The sequence below is a fragment of the Pleurodeles waltl genome, chromosome 11 (genome assembly GCF_031143425.1).
Source record: "Pleurodeles waltl isolate 20211129_DDA chromosome 11, aPleWal1.hap1.20221129, whole genome shotgun sequence".
Lineage (NCBI taxonomy): Eukaryota > Metazoa > Chordata > Amphibia > Caudata > Salamandridae > Pleurodeles > Pleurodeles waltl.
This window is the reverse complement of record NC_090450.1, coordinates 424,949,765-424,969,946: the sequence shown is the minus strand read 5'-3', so window position 1 is coordinate 424,969,946 and position 20,182 is coordinate 424,949,765. Positions and strand designations below refer to the sequence as shown.

The following is a 20,182-nucleotide window of genomic DNA, read 5'->3' as shown; positions in this document are numbered from 1 at the left end:
ATCAGGTTTCTCCTTTCTGCGAGTGGAGATTGCCAGGTGCAGTGTAAGAGGTTGACTGTTAGTAATCCTACATACAGGTCTTTAGGTGCACCGGGTCCCTCCTGGTCTCAGACCGGGTATTAAATCAAAATGGACATTGAAACCAGTCCCTATCGGGCCCTATATTAATGTCCTTAACTTTACTGCCAAAAATCGTTGATAGAGTTTCAAACAAACAATATAAAAAACGTTAAGATAATCCTTGTCAGCGATGTAGTCTTTGCTTATATTTCACATGTTTAACACTTGGGAATATAAGATTAAGTAAGCTATTTCCAGGATGCTGTATTTTTATATTTTATTCCATGGAGCGTATCACTCTTCTAGGCTGCATACTTTAAACTGAGTCGCCTCTAGGTGTTTTTTAACAGACCGCAATTGACAGCTCTGGACATGGAGCTGAAGGAGGTGTGTTTTTCTTGCAGTGCATGTCAGTGGGTCGAAAGAGTTTCAGAACACATGTTCATCCAATCCTAGACCTCTGCTGAGCACACAGAGCAACGGTCATGTATTCCAGTTGCAATTGTATGTGAAGAAGGTGCACAGATTTCAAAATGTTAACAATGCAAAAGTAAAAGAAAACACAGTGGTTAAAGTGAGTGGGTTGTGTGATTGGGGATGGTGAAGTGAAGGAGGTGCAAGGAGATGCATTCAAAAGATCGTGAAAAGAAGATGCTGAAGACACAAGAGATAAGGTGTAATGTTATAGGAGTGATTGAGGCATTCTGAAGACCACTTCCCATTCCACATTCCTTGATAATTTTTAATTCACAGTCTCTTCATTTCAGAATTAAAACATTTTCAATATTATTTACAACAAAACTATTGTTGGTACGCAATTATCTTTTACAGCCAGCAATCATTGACAAAGCCAATAGTCATGGCTGGTTGTCTGTCAGTGCGTGTGTCATATAGCTGGATGGCATACCTGAAAGCTCAGAGAAGAACCAAAATACTTATCCGGAGGGGGTATGAGGGTGGGCACATGAGGGTGGGCACATTAAGGGAATCATGGACATTTAGTTTGAGTTTAAGGCACACCCTTAATTCCACAGGACATGCCTCCTTGATACTCCCACCAAAAGCCCTGCAAACATAGGTGTGGCCATCGGTGCCTGGTGTGACTTCCTTCTAGTTCTGTTCATTTTCATGTCCACATTCTGCACCACTTGTCTTCCTAGTTTCTACTAGACTTCATGAGTGCCAGCAGTTGAGATCTTTGTGGGTCTTTGAAAATGCTAAGAGTGGGCCAGAAGGGGGAATATGTGAACACATAAAAGACCAAGGGAACCCCTGAACCTTCTTCTGCAGTCAGACGAAAAAGACAGCTAAGAGAAAGAGCTATGACCACCAGGGCAATTTACTGGAACCATGCTAGAAAGCCTAAGAAGAGCAAAGTGAGGGCAATAGTGCTTGCACAGTGTCACTGTCCTGGAGGTGGAGATGGGATGAGTCTGACCTGTGAGCCATGGGAGAAGGCACATGATATGACTATAGCATCCCCCGGTGTTGTCTGGATGCAGTTGTTTCTTTCCACAACCAGATCTCACTCCCTGGCAATCACAAGTGCAGTGGGGCAAACATAGGACTAATTACAAAGGGGACACTGAAAGTCCAAGAGTGTGGGCAGATGGTATGATCCCATACTTACAATATGGCATACCAGTCCACAGAAAATGTTGCCATCAAAGGGAATTAGAGTAACGAGAAGCAGTGATACTTTAGGACCCCTGGAAATAGCCCAGGTGCAACCTCCTGGGTCCAAAGAACAATAAAGATGACAGGGATGGTGAATACCACAGGGTCAATACTAGATTCTAATTGGCATGGGTGAAACAAGCTAGTTTCTGCTTACACAACGATCATTGGCAAAGCAAGCAGGTTTCTCCTATGTGAGATCTATTGGCTTTGTCAATGTTAATGCTATATAGATTTATGAAGCATTAGTTTACCCGTAGGTGTCTTGGCGCTAGCTTCACTTAAGCACAACTAGAAATAGACCATTAGTTTATCAAAAGCCATATTTTCAGCTCCTTCCTAAAGGAAGTCAGAGAGAGCAAAGCCCTGCTATGTGGAGGAAGATGATTCCAGAAATTAGTCGCCCCTGTAATGAAACTTCTTCCTCCCCAGTTTGTCCTTCGGAATCGGGAGACCACATTGCTTCGCCCCAGAGAAGCGCAGCATTCTGCTAGGTTCGTACCACTCAAAAACCTACCTCTGAAACTCGGGGCCAGTGTCATGCAAGTCCTTATGGGCAATAAAGAGAGCCTTGAATTTGAGACGACTTCTGAGTGGCAACCAGTGTAGCTTATAGATTGCCTGGGAAAACAATTGCAATTTGGGAATACCCAATTGCAGCCTCGCTGCACATTTTGCAGAGTCTGTAATCTATTCAGATATTGTCCCTGCATATTTACATAGTCATGTTTAGATAATACTAAAGCAGTGATGACAGTTTTATTTTGGTATTAGGCGACATATACCACAGAATTTTATTTTTTATCATACTCAGGGTGAAGAATGAGGTGGAAACCACAGCATTGACCTGGCTTCCAAAGTTCAGTTTACTGTCAATGACAACTCCTAAGTTCTTTGCCTTAGTCACCTGGATGAGAAGAAGTCCCAGTTCCTCCACCAATGTTTGTTCATCCATAGACTAGTTGCACACATACAGTCGTGGAATTTGGTGCAGATGTTGTTATCATTATTTAAAGCTGGCTGTTGTGGTGTGACTTTAACTGTGATGTACCTAATGGATTCTTGGGTACATCACAGAGAATGTCTGGAACCAGGCAACAAGGGGAGTTGGAAGAAGGCAGCAGGAGGAGCAGGCTCTGTTGTGGCTCTGTTGTGGTGGTTATTTCTCACAATCTTGAACTTTAATAAAAATACCTGGAACATGAACTGAGCATCTCTCTGTTTCTTAACACTGGTACCACAATTTGAGTGTCATCACCATAGGAGGTTAGGGAGAAGCCAAAGGTTTTTACAAGAGTAGCAAGCCCTGTTGCACATACATTGAGTAACATCGGACGCAGCGAGGATTCCTATGGGACCTCACAAAGGAAGGGAGAAAGGAGTGAAGACATACCGATCAAGAGCCACGGTTTGTACTCTGCCAGTTAGAAATGAAGACAGCAAGAAAAGAGCCTTATCTTTGACTCCTAGTTTTCCTAGACGGTCGATCAGCAGCTTGGGGTTGACTGCATCAAAGGCCACCTGGCCAAGTGGAGGAGGATAAGTGCTGCAGCTCCTTCCCTATCCAGCTCAGCCCTTATCTCCTCCATGGCCTTAATTAAGGCAGTTTCAGTACTATGCCCAGGTCTGAACCCAAACTGAGTTTGGTCCAGAAGAAGGTTTGCTAGAATGAACATGTTGTACAGCTGTGCAGCATGACTGAAAGTAAATGAAAAAGATCTGTGATGTGAAGAACGTTAGCCATGTCACAGCGCTTTTTTCCTGTACTTTCGACCATGCTGCAGAGCAGCCATGCTACTCTAATACATTGCTTAAAACACGTTGATAACCCCAAATAGCTACTGCGTATGCAAGAGCATTTGGCGTTACCAGTGTGTATGTGTGTCAGGAAGGCTAGGGAGGGGCAGGCAACAACTGGTGGGGGGGAGGATTGTCAGGGGAACGGGACAAGGAAGCAACAGTAACAGAGCAAGCAACGACAGACAAGCAGCAACGCAGAAGGGGGCAAGTATTGACGCAGGAGGGTTCACAAGGAACAACGGTGATGAGTGAAAAAGTTAAAAAAGGACCTCAATCCGAACACAAACAGTAAAAGGACATTAATCAAACAAAGGCAATCAGTACTTGGTCAGTGCTCCATGGAAGGGAAAAACAAAGAGAAAGTAAAACCGGCACACAGTGACCAATCAGGAGCCAGCAAATTAGAGTGACAAGCCAACAAATGGTAAGCGGAAGCCTCCAAGCCCCCTTATGGGTAACAAAATGTCTTGCATATGACAGTGCATGTGCTGTCTCAGGCAAGACCTTAAAATGACTCCCTGTTTCCCATTCTTCTACAATAAGCCCAAAAGCCATTTCCTTTGCAGAATACTAATGCAGAAAATGCTGAAGAGACCCTTTACGTTCCATGACTCTTGGAAGAGACATCTTAAAAACTGCAAGGGAAGCACCTGTGCCATCAAAATACCTGAAATCTAATGCTTCTGTGTGATCTTCGCATCTTAGTGGAAAACACATGATAGTTTACTACTGCAGTTCACAATTGTAGCAACCTGAATAATGGGAGTAGTGGCTGAAATAACCCATTAAAAATGGCTGCTCATTTGACAAAGCATTGCGGTTAACCTGTTTCAGATAGGTTTTTAAAGGTATCAGCAAAGTGCTAACTGAACGAGGAATAAGACACCAAGAGGAATTTGCTCCTATCACTGACCATAGCGATTTGACTACAAACCATGATCTATATTGTGACGTGGGGGTCATTCCGACCTCGGCGGTCTTTTCTTCAGACCGCCGAGGCCGGGGGAGACAGAATACCGCCATTGTCGGTGGTATTCATGCCTCCCTATTCCGACATTTCCGCTGGCCCAGCGGAAATGGCACATCAACATTGCCGCCGGCTCGTAATGGAGCCGGCGGCAATGTTGATGTGCAGAGGGTGCAGTAGCACCCGTCGCGCATTTCACTGCCTGAAATTCGGGCAGTGAAATGCGCGATGGGGCTATGCCTGGGGGCCCCTGCACTGCCCATGCCAAGTGCATGGACAGTGCAGGGGCCCCCAGGGGCACCCCCAGTCCCCTTACCGCCAGCCTTTCAATGGCGGTGTTTACCGCCACGGACAGGCTGGCGGTCGGGGACTCATAATCCCCAGGGCAGCGGTGCTTGCACCGCTGCCCTGGGGATTATGCCCGCCAGGCGGAAGCCTGGCGGGAAAGTGGAGGGGCCGGCGGTCTGACCGTGGCTTTTCCGCCACGGTCAGAATTGCTGGCGGAACACCGCCACCTTGTTGGCGGTGTTACCGCCAACATACCGCCGGCCGCCAGGGTCGGAATGACCCCCATTATCAGTAATAACACTAAAGCCCTGGGACTCCTGAATAATTCATTATTGTTCTTTGGTCAGCAGGCATGCCGGATTCAAGTCCTCTTCAACCTTCATGCACATGTTGATGCTTTTTTTTAATGTAGTATTATTGCAGTAAATGCATGTATTTTCAAAGGTATGCACAAATTATTACATGCAATATTTTCAGATTTTTTTTCCTAAAGATATTGTGATATGTTGATATTTTCAATATGTCCCTCCCAGTGGGAGAAATTGCTTACATACTATCCTCTTAATTCTTCCTAGTTTCTGCTGATTTTTCATAAGGCGGCAGCAGGAGAACTTCAGGAGGACAGTGGACTCATGGCTCTTGCGAAGCTCTCAGAGATTGATGTGTCTACTGAGGGTGTGAAGGGAGCCAAGAACTTCTTTGAAGCAAAGGTAAATGTTTGAACGCTATGCATTGTTAAGACACTTTCACTTTTGTTGTGTCGAAATAGCCTTGTTCAGTTAGGGGCTAGGGCCAGTGGTGTCGGCGTGCTGGGGCCTTGTTCTTCACCCTCAGCATATACTCCAATAAATGTTGAGTTCCTGCATTAATATCATTCTTCTCGCAATCCTTTGTGTTGCCCTTTCCATACTTCTAATGTAAACACATGCACCAACCATCTGTGGTCCGCGCTAACAACCAAAGATACACCCCACAAACAAAACCTATAACACCCTCTACCCCAATAATAGGCAAATGATTACCAATCTACTGTGGACTAGTTACATTTCACTCCTTTCAGGGCTCTTGAGTCTGAGGGTACTACTTGCTCCTTTCCTTCTGCCACTTGTGACAATATCACCCCTAGGCTTTTTTGTAAAAAGAAAGTGATTGTTGTACAAATCATCTTCTTGTTCACCTCAAACCTCCCTTACTTCTCAGCCTATTAATACTTCTGATTCCTCATAATTTAAATGTTTTGCCTCCATCTGTTTTTCTTTCCACTGCAACTGCATCCGCCATTTTATTATCTCCCCTATGTTTTATTTCTTTAATCCCCCAGTAGTGTGTTCTATGTCCTCTGCTATCCCTAATGTTCCCCTCCTTGTAACTTAGGGTTTATTTCTAATCAGTTTCTCCTGTACTTTTTTTATTATTGGTGCATTACACTACTTGGTCTCTAATTTGTGAATCTATGTGCATACCAAAATGACATGTTAAAGACATAATGCATAATACTGCCAAATTGTTATTAACTTCTTGTTCCCTGGCAGAGATCCGTGGCCCAGAATATCTTGCCAAAATCTTTAAACTTGTGTTGGCGCATCTGACCTTAATAAGTAAACTTACAAGGGGACGTGGGTAGGTCGATGAACCCTTTGACTTGCAATTAAGATGTTCTTACCATAGATCCAGTACATAATCAATAATCAATACGCAATTATCAGTAATCATTAGCAATCAATAAAATCAATAATCAATGGAGTCAGTAATTGTCACACACCATGACCTTTCAATCGTGAATAACCACACCTTTAGTAAATGTTTAGAATATTTATTTCCCCATATTAACAAGGCTAAGGTCATGTAGATTAATCTCAATAGCAGATGAAACACATACAGAAACAATACTGGTTGTCCAGAGCAGCGGAAAAAAAGTAATCTAATCAAAGCTTGAACTTCAACACTTTCTAAAGTTAGGGTGCAGTTCAACAGCAAAGTCAGCTGCATCAATGTGATAACATACATGAAGTTTAGCTGAGAAATTAATCAAGCATTCACCCCTGTTATCATAATACATTAGTGAGGATCCTTAACTAACATCAGATTAGCATCAGCATGTTTAGCTTCATGCAAAACAATTTAGTAACACAAATTTGGAAAACATCTAACTATGTTTCTATCAAAACAGCACAGTTGGTACTTAGAAATAAAAAGAAAATATGCATGATAATCACAATTTGGATATACCTATCCTCAGGGTGGATCAGCAAAGCAGAATCAGTCTTCGTCCTTAGGACATCAGTCGATCAGCAAGGCATCAAGCTTCAGCATCAGGATTTAGGAAAGGCAAAGTCTTTAGCATTAAAGTTAAGCACGTCTCTTGTCAAGACGCACAAGAAAAGTAGTAACCTCTCGGTCAGGAAAAAATGGGCAAAGGACTGTCTTCTCTCTGTCCGGTGTTGTTAAGTGAAAGTTACCTAAACTACCCCCAAATCCCTATTGGTCAGTTAATCGTATGTTCACACACGCCAATAAAAGTAAAATCCTAAATCTATGAATTCTAATGTTACTCTGTTCACATGTCGTTGATTGGTTTGTCTTGCGATGTTCTTATGATCCGGTTAGTCAGGTAACAATATTGTTGCAGCTTCTACTCTAGTCAGTATCTTCATTCTTGTCCTGGGAAAGGCAGTCTCACACACATTACACATAAAATGTTGCATTAGCAAGAACATCATCTCCTAGTAGTCAGTTCACACGAGAAGCTTCCGTTATGAGCACATTTAAACAATGTAATAGAAATTCACAATTTAATTCACTTGGACAGCCATTTTATTAAACGCTAAGAAATACAGCTTTTACATGAGGCCTGGCAAGTAGGCCAAGACACTCGCTAAGTTAAGACCTACAATTAATAAAGCTAAAGCTTAATTCATAACCCTTAATATGACATATTACTGCATCAGTCTAACATATATTCAACATTTCATAAGTATTAAATCATTGATTAGTACTCTTCGTTAACATTGGTGGCCATTCTTTTCTCACGTCTAGCCTCACATTGTGAAGTACAGCAATTTGCTTTTATCAGGTGAGGAACCAGGAAAGATTAGACCCCCACCCAGGGTCTCCTTCGCAACGGTGGAGGGACACCCTTGTCCTCAGGGTCAGTTTAGCAGAGAGTTCACAAATCAGACGGAGTCACCAACTGGAGGAATAAAGAGAAGTTTATTACATGGATTATAGCTCGAGCTAATACAGAGTCACAGGACAGTCAAGTGACTATCCTACGGAGGCTGCCCCTTCACTCTGAGGCACCCAAACTTATATACACACAAAACTGCTTAGTCAGAGGACAACTCCACCCCTAGCGTATTCAAGGTCCTCTACGGCCTTCAGAATATTTCAGGGATACACGTGTGGTGGGAGAAGGTACAGATGCAGCTGGCAGGAGGTGGCAACGACCTGTACAAACTTGTTCTGGCAGTTACTGATTAAGCACGACAATTCTCGGAACTGTAATTGGAAAAAGTAATATGGCAGCGATAAGCAGATTGCAGCCCAAGGCTGCGAGCACAAGGTCAATCATCAAAGTTCAGGAGGTTTGTCGAGCACATGGCAACATAATAAAGATAAACAGATGCCTAGCAGCTATGGTGTATGATTAACTTTATGTACATTTTCGCAATCCCTCCTTTTGCCATTGTGAGGCAAATTTGAACGTCATTCAGTGTCTATGTTAATGGACATAAGGTCTTTTATCTCCTGCTCAAGGGACAGCATAGCCGTGTGTTGAGGAGGGCGAACAGGCCAGGGGGCAAGGGATGCCATACAGCAACCGCACAAAGCAGGTAGGCATTGTACACAAAGACAACAGGTGAGGAATACAGCAGCAAGCACAAAAAGGAATATTAGTATCTTCCAGCCCCATTGGGAAATCAAGCCCCAAAACCAGTCGGTCAAGGACCATGTTCCTTCGTCTTGGTGTATTGTGGAAGCTATCATATGCAACCTTTGAATAGCTTTATACACTGAAGGGGCATTGTCTGGTATATAAATGCAGCAGCTCGATCCGATCAAAGTACAAACTCCACCACAGTCTGCCAAGATAATGTCAAGAACCATTCTGTTTTGAAGAGGAACAAGGCGGTCAGCAGCGAGCTCTGCAGTGATGTTACTCAGAGCTCCTGCTGTTTCATTTATTGTTGCTTCCACGACTCGTGTGAGATGTCTTATATCCCTACTGTTCATCATAGGGCCTCCTTTAAAGTAGTCCAATGCTTCTTGTGCTGAGGTATCTTCTGCAGATATTACCCCTCTCCGAGTCCTGTGGTGTTGAGGGCCAGCTGTGTAAGTTGGTGGTAGTAACCAAGCAATGTAACACGTGCCGGTCCAGGTGGGTACCAAGGAGGTGTAGGCATTATTACCACACACAAAATACGAGTTTTGTGATGGTATCATGGTAGGCCAATTAGTTCCATTCAATATTACTGTAGCATTACAGTTACTGACACCTACACTTCTATTACCACTTTTCTGAAAACACAAAAAAATCTTCGGCCAATCCGGGGGGTGGTATTAAAGGATAAAAAATATATGTCAGTAGACCTATTTCGTCAGTCAGCATATTCTGACTTTTCTTCCTTTGTTCCATAAACTCTCGTTCCAGTGGGCCAGCATAACCGGTATAGGTGTGTGACCCATAGTCCGGAATTAGTAGTATCCATTGAGGTGCCCAAATGGCTGAAAGTTCATACCAGGCGCTGCAGGAGCCATCAAAAGAAAAAGGGAATGCAATATATGGCAACCTTCTTTGCACGGAACTCGGTAGCAAGCCACATATGCAACAATTTGTTCTATTTACAGCCAGATGTCGATGTAACATAGATATGAAGGTATTGTTTTCATACTCCTTACGTCGTCCTTCCTCATGGGGTGGTAAGGAAACATGGCTGTGTTCTGAGGCAGTGGCGTAGTTGGTGTGGCGTAGTTGGTGAGACCTCTGAGTCAGAATCATGTATTACTCACCCAATGCAAGACAGGAGTACCAAAAATAGTATTGTTATGGTGAGACAACACCCATTTCTCTTTATTGCTTGTCCCACTAGCAGTTTAGTCCAACCTAGGTGCCGCCCGTGACTGGTGGTTGCTTCACTGTGGGGTGATTCCAGCAGTCCTATTGACACACTCTGGTCCGCCCCGACAGTCAAAATCACGGCCCTGCAGCTATCGTCAGACTTAATACAGGGGACAAGCAATCAGTTCATTGTTCATTTTCTTATTTTCGTGGACGGAAATCGTATCTTGTGGACTGTGGTATGGTATGGTCAGGAAACAATTGTTTAGTGTGACCAAAATCTGAGGGAACCTCCTGCAGCACACAGTTGTTCTGTTTTTTATCACTCCGCGTAGTGTTGCTGAAATGGTCCTCAGTCGTCTGGTGGGCACCACTTTTTATTTCATCAGTGGGTATGAGTAGAGGTACTTTCTTACAGTGGGATGCATGTATCCAATTCTTAGCTCCCTCGACTTTAACTGCTGTTCGAGTAGCAAGAAGGACCTGTCGCAGACCTTTCCATCGAGGTTCGAGACTCTTTTTCCGCTGGAAATTCTTTGCGAGGACCCAGTCTCCAGGTAGTATCTTGTGGCCTGGATCAGTGGATACGATTGGGAGTGCTTCACGCACCTGTTGGTGAATAGAACGCAAAGAATTAAGTGAGTTCATTTAAATAGTCCATCAAAACAGGATGTTCTAGTTCTGAGTACTTGTGAGGTCGAGGGACCCCCCAGACATTTGCTGGCCTTCCCATCACTATCTCATGGGGTGGCAACCCTGATCTAGAGTGAGGCGTCATCCTGACAGACATTAAAGCCAGGGGCAACACGTCCGGCCACCGTATACCGCGTTCTGCGCATATTTTTGACATCTTCAATTTAAGTGTGCCATTATATTTTTCAACTAGTCCTGCTGACTGGGGGTGGTTAGCTGCATGAAACGTCTGGCGGAGGCCCAACCCTTCACACACCCTTTTCATCACCTGCCCTACAAAATGACTCCCATTATCTGACCAGACACACCTTGGGACCCCAAACCGTGGGAAGAACTCCTTCAGAAGTACCTTTGCGGTGGTAAGGGCAGTATTATCTTTAGTAGGGTAAGCTTCTACCCACTTACTAAACATACAGACCACAACTAGGACATATTTCAAGTTTTTACACCTTTCCATCTCAATATAATCCATTTGTAGTACTTCAAAGGGATACGTTGGTGGGGAAAAATGCCCAGCGGGGACTGAGGCACCCTTCCCTATGTTATGTTGTAAACAAATCATGCAGGATTGAACCAGTTGGTCAGCTACTCTTCTGATATTTTTATTAGACCAAACCGGATCAAGCAAATCACAGATGCTTTTCGCACTAACGTGTGCAGGACCATGGGCCATAGTCACTACTGGCAGCACGAATGCATCGGGTAACATCCATCTTTCCCTCTGTGACAGATCTGTCCAGCACAGCGTATTTTCATCTAACTTGGCCTTCCCTTCTTCCCATACCTTTCTCTCCTGTTCTGTTGCCTCATCCTATATCTTGCTGACACTCTCTACCGTGTTCCCAAATATTTCATGGGGACGAACCTTCTCTGTACTATCCACCACATACATGTGTCCTCTCTTTGCATACGCTGTATCTTTTGCTGTCTGATCGGCTAGGGCGTTGCCCTGTCCAGTTTCATCCGTCACCTTTTTGTGTGCACTACACTTCATGATAGCCATTGTTTTGGGCAACGCCAGGGCAGAAAGTAAGTTAGTTATAAGGGTCCCATGTTGAATACGTGTCCCATGTGAAGTGAGGAATCCTCGTTCTGCCCACAAGCGACCAAAATTGTGTGCTACGCCAAATGCATACTGACTGTCCGTGTAAACATTCACATTAAGTCCTTTACTTAACTCACAGGCTCGTGTTAGAGCTATTAATTCTGCGGCCTGAGCAGAGTTATGTGGTATTCTAGCTGTTTCAACTACAGTGGTAGCTGTTGTAACTGCATAGGCTGCAGAGGTAGTGCCATCGGGTAGCTTGATGCATGAGCCATCTACATATAATATGCCATCAGGGTCTCTCAGTGGAGTGTCCTGTAAGTCCACTCTCCCTTTTGTTTCATCCTCCGTCTGGAGAATGCAGTCATGTATGTCATCATAAGAATCTTCTGTTTTTTAAGTAATTGGCTATAAAGTGGCAGGATTGAGCGTGTTGGACCTTTTTAATGTTATATGACTAGCTAAAAGTGTCAGTTCATAAGTAGTTAATCGTGCATTAGTAAGATGCTGTGTTTTTGTTTTGTTTAATAGTGCGTCAACAGTGTGTGGGACCAACAGGGTGAGGGGTGAATCCATGACTATCCCGGCCGACTGGCGCACTGCGACCGCTGCAGCGGCTACTGCCCGTAGACAACTCGGGAGTGCACAGGCCACTGGATCCAGTAGGGCCGAAAAATAAGCACAGGGGCGTTGTTTGCCGCCATGCTCTTGGGTTAACACTGATAGTGAACATCCATTTCTCTCGCTCACATATAACTGAAAATCTTTACGATAATCAAGCGTACCCAGTACAGGTGCTGTGCAGAGTGTATTTTTCAATTCATCAATACCAGACTGAAAATCATCATTCCATTCAATTTTTCAGGACAATCTTTGTGGGTGAGATGCAGAAACGGTTTTATCAAACGAGAATAATTAGGAATCCATTGACGACAGAAGGAGGTAATACCTATAAAGGCCCTAACCTCTCTCTGTGTCCTTGGAACCGGTATGTCTCGTATAGCTTGTATTCTCTCAGCTGTTAACGTACGTCCCTCCTTAGACAGGAGGTGTCCTATGTATATAACCTTCTGTCTACAATACTGCAATTTGGAGAGGGAGACCTTATGGTGATGGTGTGCAAGATGTTTCAATAAGGCTACAGTATCTGTTTTACAATTTTGTTCTGAAGTGGATGCTATTAAAAGGTCATCCACATATTAAACCAGCGTCAAGGAGCAAGGAAAAACAAGGGCATCTAATTGACCCTTGATTGCATGGCTAAAAATGCTAGGCGATTCAGTATAGCCTTGTGGAGCGCGACAGAACCGGAAACTGCGACCAGCCAGTGAAAACCCAAAGATGTGTCTACTGTCTGGATGAATGGGAATGCTAAAGAATGCATTCTTAAGATCGATAACAGAGAACCAAGTAGCGGAGGCAGGTATCATTGTTAATAATGTTGTAATGTCAGGAACAACAGGGAACTGGGGTATTACAATCTTATTGACCGCCCATAAATCAATAACAAATCGGAGTCCTGGAGACGCGGTGCCATCAGATACTTTTTTATGAACAGGAAGGACAGGACTGTTACAATCATTACCACGCGTTTCTTCAATGACACCCAAATCAATCAACTGGGTCACAATATTTTTGAGTTGTTGTTCAATGTGTTGGGATAATTTGCATTGGGGAAGACGAGGCAATTTGGCATTGGCTTTCAAGCGTATGATATACGGTGGTATGTCCAGACATCCAACATCGTCCTTATGTGTGGCCCATAAAATGTCTGGCAAATCTCGAAGTTCGGGTGGAAGTGGTTTTGACAAAAATTGTGACGGGGAAATATTTGGACGTAAAGTGACATGAACTCCATCCGGAGAGCAATAAATGGTGGCGTACAATTTCTTTAATAAGTCCAAACCCAATAAATTCTCACTACAGGCCGAAGTAAGAATGAGAGGGGAGCTAAAGGTGTAAGGACCTATAGCAACATGCAGAGGCTGGGAGACGGGGTTAGCCACCGGAACACCAGAAAAACCCATAGAGACGTTAATATTGCCAGACAGAGGGACCCCTTGGACCTCTTCCTGTTTGACAGAACTTTTGGTGGCCCCAGTGTCTACCAAAAAATCATGTGGAGTACCGTCTAATTGTACCTCAGTGTGAGGGCCATTTTGCCTAACAGGAATAGAAACTTGTCCCACCCCCCTCTGTCGAAGGCTGTCCTAGTCAAAGGAGGACCCCTGACCTTCATACGCATCATAGTCGTCATTAAAATATTGACGCTGGGATGAAGCATCAAAATAATTCGGGCGGGGGGTACTGTGGGACCGTGAAGGGGCCTGCTGGCGGGGTCTGTCTGCAGGACCAGGCCTACCGCGTGGTCTGTAGTCCTGTTGCGGTGGGGGCATGGGGCGGCCTGTGAAGTTGTCCTTATTGGGGCAGTCACTCTTCCAGTGGCCCTCCTGCTTGCAATAGACGCACTGATAGTAGGAGAGGGAAGAACGGGGAGGATGTTGGGACTGCCTTCTGTCATTGGGAGGTGCTTGTGACCTTAATCTGGACTGCTGTTGACGGGGCTGAGGGTAGGCCTGCTGAAATAACACCTTCGTTTTCAACTCCTTCGTTTTTTTCTCATTCTTTTCTTGTTCTTCTATCTCCCTGTTCTCATAATAGTGGGCCATTGTCAGTAGAGACTGGCCACGTACTTTCACACAATTTCAATTTTCCCTTTATGTCTGGTAATAAATTGTCCACGAATTTGTCAACAAAGAGTCTTATCCCCCCTTCAGTGGTCATGTCTTGGCCGCTGTAATCAGAAAAGACACCCTCAAACCTTGTATAAAAGTCTGAAACACCCTCGTCCTTTTTCTGTTTACAGGCGGCCAATTTATCCCAATTTATCCTGTGTGGTGCAAGTATGGTCTTCATTAAATCCAAAATACGCAGTGGGAGAGCCAATATAAGTGGGACTGGTTTCGCTCCCCCAACCCTGTCTCTTTCTGCTGCTTGCAATTGGTCCCACGTGCCCCCTAGTTCAGCATGGTCGTGCCTCCGTATTTTTGACCATACTTCCTGCGGGACTACTGCTGCCATTAACATGTCAATGTCGGACAACGTCATAGTACATGATTCAAGAATTTGTTGCAATTCTTTTTAATATCCTGCAGGGTTCTTACGGGGGTCAGGTAAGGCAGCTTTTAGGGTATATGTTTCATATCTTTTCCATGGGGTGTGTACCCACATTTGTTGAAAATGTCCTGCGGTAATAACTTGGCCAGCGTCATCCGTCACCGGTTCTCGCCAAACCGGCGGAACCTCTCTCATGGGAAACATGGATGCCTTTATAGAAGGGCTACATGTCCACAGGCGGTCCCTATATACGAGAAGAGTAACAACATAATCATGTAGACCAGAACCAAACGGCAGCCCAGTAGAGGTGTGTTTTTGGAGGTCCACCAGTCCCGCGGGAGCTGAGGAACCATCATCCTCATATTCTTGTATTATAATGTTGCACATAAGGGTGGCTGCATGTAACTGAACTAAACTATCCCATTGTTTCATAGTGTGGACAATGTCCCTGACCCCATAGTCATTCCAATTAGTCATCCACCTCTGTGTCATTTCTTCAATGACATCTTCCTCTTGTGAATTAGAGTACAAGTGTCCGCGCAGGGTGCGCTTTCGCGGGGTCATGGGACGGGGGGTATGTGTGGTGTCTAAACAGGAGTCAGGGGTGGGCCAAACGGGGGCCAGTCGAGGGGTGGGTACAGTCGGGCGGGGTGTATCACCTATAGGTCTGGTGACAGGAGGGGTGGTGATGGGTGGGGGAGCACTCGCCTGAGATCCAACCGGGGGTGGCACAATAGGGTCACCTGGTGCAGGTTGAGGATGTAGTGTAGGAGTGTAGGATATATTGGTGGAGTATATAACGGGGGTTTATCTAACATATCGTTTAAAAGGGGGTCTTCCTCTTGTGGCTTATCCACTACTGTTCTGGAAGGGTAACACTTATCAGTTTCTAAGTGAAGCCTTCGGTCATGTTCTAAAATTTTCTGTTGATGTTCAGCTACGTCAGAGTCATATACCTTTTCAGTCACCGTCCTGGTCTTATGTCTCTGTAATTCTTTCTCTGCCTTCCTACGTCTTTGGTCTGCTTCTTTCTGCCAATTCCGTAGTGAATCAAACATCCCTGGTATACTTTTTGTCACAAACAAACGTTCCTGTAAATAGTCTAATTTATCTTTATCAAATGTCCTGTGAATAGGCCATTGTAAATCAGAACTACCTTTGGTTCTTTTTCTCCATATATCAGACCAAATAATCGGACTTATACCATATTTAACATATATATCATGATTCGGAGTCCCAGCCGGAGCAGCGGGGCATGTTTCCTCCAGGCGGGAGTCCCTACTGCAAAGACAACAACACAATTTCCTGAAACAACTGAACGCTGGCATTCTTTCAGTATTTAAAAAAAATAAAAAATATTCTTACACCAGTGGTTTGAATATACCAAATGAGTGGCAAATATGCCTTTTGCTTCCTATATACTTAAATGACAACTGAGGTCAGTCTTACCACTGATGTCGATCTTTGCAAAGAGCGATAGAAACCATACAATACTCACAGACCTATTTTTAGACAGGAGTCTTTCAACTCCTGTCCTTACCTGACACTTCTGTTATAGTCCAACAGTTGGGGACTCCAGTAGTTCATGGAAAACAGAGACCCGAATTCAGACAGCGCCAGGAAAATTCGAGACGGCTGGAAGACACACAGTGGAGATCCGCAGGTCCACAACAGAGAACGAAGCTCAGAATCTGGTGTGGGGCGCCTCCCTTGGAAATCCAATCGTGAGTCCTCTGTCACCTGGTCGGTCCCCAGGATGCCTGACTCGGGTCCCTGTTCGGGCACCAACTGAGGAACCAGGAAAGATTAGACCCCCACCCAGGGTCTCCTTCCCAGCGGTGGAGGGACACCCTTGTCCTCAGGGTCAGTTTAGCAGAGAGTTCACAAATCAGACAGAGTCACCAACTGGAGAAATAAAGAGAAGTTTATTACATGGATTATAGCTCAAGCTGATACAGAGTCCCAGGACAGTCAAGTGACTGTCCTACGGAGGCTGCCCCTTCACTCTGGGGCACCCAACCTTATATACACACAAAACTGCTTAGTCAGAGGACAACTCCACCCCTAGCGTATTCAAGGTCCTCTACGGCCTTCAGAATATTTCAGGGATACACGTGTGGTGGGAGAAGGTACAGATGCAGCTGGCAGGAGGAGGCAACGACCTGTACAAACTTGTTCTGGCAGTTACTGATTAAGCACGACAATTCTCAGAACTGTAATTGGAAAAAGTAATATGGCAGCCATAAGCAGATTGCAGCCCAAGGCTGCGAGCACAAGGTCAATCATCAAAGTTCAGGAGGTTTGTTGAGCACAAGGCAACATAATAAAGATAAACAGATGCCTAGCAGCTATGGTGTATGATTAACTTTATGTACATTTTCTCACAGGGAGAAAACGTCTTACCCTCAGGTTGTCATTTAAAACCTTTCAAAAAGAGTTCTCCATTGTTTCCATGGCAAAATCAATGTCCTCAATTTAAAAAAAGAAGAGCGAAACCTGGGAATGCTAGCTCCCTCCTTCACCTCTTCTCACTTTCAAATTACAAGGCTAAAATAACTATATAGAAGACAATTTAAACCACAAAATATATACAGTAAAGCAACATATCACTTGTCCGTTTGTTAGCTTTCCCTTTTCAGTGCTTTTTCAGATCCGCAACGTAGTTTCCATGCCAGGGCTGTCTTGTTTAAATCAGTCCGGAATTTTTTTTGCCCTACTGAATGAAAGGAGTGTACTTTTGTTGTAATCCTCACACCATGGTATTTTCATTCTTGCAGGCCCCACCTTTGAGTATTCCAAGTTCTCTATTTGTTGCAGTGCTAACTAAGTAGTAATTCTATGGCAGGACCGGAGGCGAGGATTATGCAGAACTTTCTTCACTGTTTATTAAATAGCAAGTTCTTAGGTTAACAGAAAAAAACACAAAGGGACTACAAGTCCCATGAGTCCACTTCTATGGCAACCATCCTCCAATGAGTGTCAGCCCTGCACGCTAGTATAAATATCCTCGAGCACGTCACACTTCCTCTTTCTTTAAATTCTTGTCATGCGCTGTTAGACTGCTTGCGCACGTGGCTATTTTTAGCAACATTTATTCTAGCAACGAGTGTTGCTAGCGACGCGTTACCAAGCGCGGTAAGCGTTTCGCCCGAGCGCATTCTTTTTCTTTTGGTAACACATTGGGCCCGCTAGAGGGCGTGCGCTTTTGATTTTTCACGTGCGCGTGGAGTGCTCGAGACGCTTTTGCGCTCAGCACTCCCTTTTTTACTTCATATTAAGGTAGCAGAGCCTTGTCTCTGTGTTTCCCCCCCCCCACTGTACACCACTATTGGTTGAATACCCCTGCTAGGGAAGATAATAACTGCTGCTTCTAAACCTTCAGGTTTCTTTTAGACAGCAAGTATTTTATTATTTTAAAATTTTTTCCTTTCTTTTGACAGAGTGGAAAGGGGTTTACCCTATATATAATTTTTCTACCGGAATTCCCGGTTTCTGACTGATTCCAGCGATTGGCAGCTGGACCAGACAATTTTTTTAGTCGATCATGGACCGGTGGGGTCCTTGCTCGGTGGACCTGTTTGCCTCCAGGTGGAACACGCAGCTTCCTCTGTATTTCAGTTGGCGCCCGGATCCGGGAGCGGCAGCAGTGGATGCGTTCCTGCAGAACTGGGGAACGCACCAGTGGTATGCATTTTCCCCCTTCCTTCTTATCCAGAGGTTTTCGGCTCTCGTTCGCTGTCAGAAAGCGACAATAGTTCTAATAACCCCTCTGTGGAGATCCCAGGCGTGGTTTCTGACTCTACAAGAACTCTCGTGCGATTTTCCAATTCGTCTTCCGGTCTTCCCCTCCATTCTCCGGGACCCAACAGGACTCTTTCACCCCCTGGTCCTTCAAGGTCATTTACCTCTAGTGGTATGGAAGATTTCAGGTCTCGCTGGCAAGATTGCCGACTTTCACAAGAGGCTAAGAAATTCATTGCACAGGCCTGGGCACCAGGGATGGGCAAAAGGTATAGATCCGCATGGACTAAATGGTCTCGCTGGGGCATGGACAGACATTTCGATCCCATGGGGGCCCACATTACTGACATCGTAAACTTCGTCGCTGAATTAGCGGAGTCGGGTTTAGCTTATTGTACTATAAACTCTTTTAGGTCAGCCATCTCGGCGGGTCATCCCCCTCTTGATAACCGTCCGATCGGGGAACACCCTTGGGTCTGTAAACTTCTTAAAGGTATCAGGCTTTCTAGACCTCCGCAGCCCAGATATTCAGAGCTCTGGGACGTCAATCTAGTACTGCGTCTACTATCCTCATGGCAGGACAATCAATATCTTTCAAGAAAGGAGTTGTCAGCTAAACTAGCCATGCTTTTGTGCCTCATTTCCTGTAAAAGGGTCTCGGATGTTCGAGCCTTGGATATCTCAGCAAGAGTGTTTTCTCCAGAAGGAGTAACCTTTATGGTCTCTAGGAGGACGAAGAATAATACCAGGTCGGTATCCTATCCTGTTTTTCCTCATACTTCCAAATTATGTGTGGTACAGTGCTTGAAAGTCTACGAGGAGGTAACGGCGGAGCTTAGACCTCCAGGTGAGAACCAACTGTTACTATCATTAAAAAAACCTTTTAAGGCTATCTGTTCGCCTTCCATCGCCAGGTGGATCAGATGGATTTTGGCAGAATCAGGTATCAATGTGCGTGTGTTTGGGGCACACTCCACTCGAGGTGCCATGGCCTCAACGGCCATCCATGTTGGTGGCAGATTAGAGGACATCATGAATGCGACAGACTGGTCTTCCGACTCAACTTTTAAAAAGTTTTACTTTAAACCAATACATGAGGCAGTCTCTTTGGTGGTAAGTAAGCTTTGAACTTGCATAATCCTCACCTCCGGTCCTGCCATAGAATGCTAAATTTCCTAGCTCTCGTGAAGGAAAGTTTCAATTCTAATAAGGACACGGAGGCGAGGATTATCCCACCCTACACGGCATTCGTGTTTACCCCACCTGAAGTCTTCGGATTACTCATACTGAGGTGGTATATCTATTTATACATATGTACAAAACTGTTTTTTCCTACATGCTTTAGTTCATCAGTTAACATCTAGACATATCAGACCTTTGTTTATTATATCTATGTATCTCATTGGAATCGTCTGACATCTTGTATATCAATTAGGTTATTTTCTTTTCATTGGCGATCAGCCATGTTTCCTCTGCTCTAATTTCATATATTTTTCCTTAGGATCTGAAACAACGGCCACTTGAGACACCTATCATTCCTTTCGCAGTGTAGTCGAGGAAGTGTGAAGTGCTCAAGGATATTTATAGTAACGTGCAGGGCCGACACTCATTGGAGGATAGTTGCCATAGAAGCGGACTCAAGGGACTTGTAGTCGCTTTGTGTTTTTTTTCTGTTAACCTTTGAACTTGCTATTTAATAAACAGTGAAGAAAGTTCTGCATAATCCTCGCCTACG

At 44.5% G+C, this 20,182-nt stretch overlaps 1 protein-coding gene across 1 annotated transcript in view; it reads left to right on the top strand.

Moving 5' to 3' along the window:
- EFHD1 (EF-hand domain family member D1) overlaps nt 1-20,182 on the top strand; it is a 305,918-nt gene that overhangs the window by 254,617 nt on the left and 31,119 nt on the right. The window contains exon 3 of the mRNA XM_069213785.1: nt 5,368-5,502. Coding sequence (XP_069069886.1) covers nt 5,368-5,502 — 135 coding nt within the window. The remainder of the gene's footprint in view (nt 1-5,367; nt 5,503-20,182) is intronic.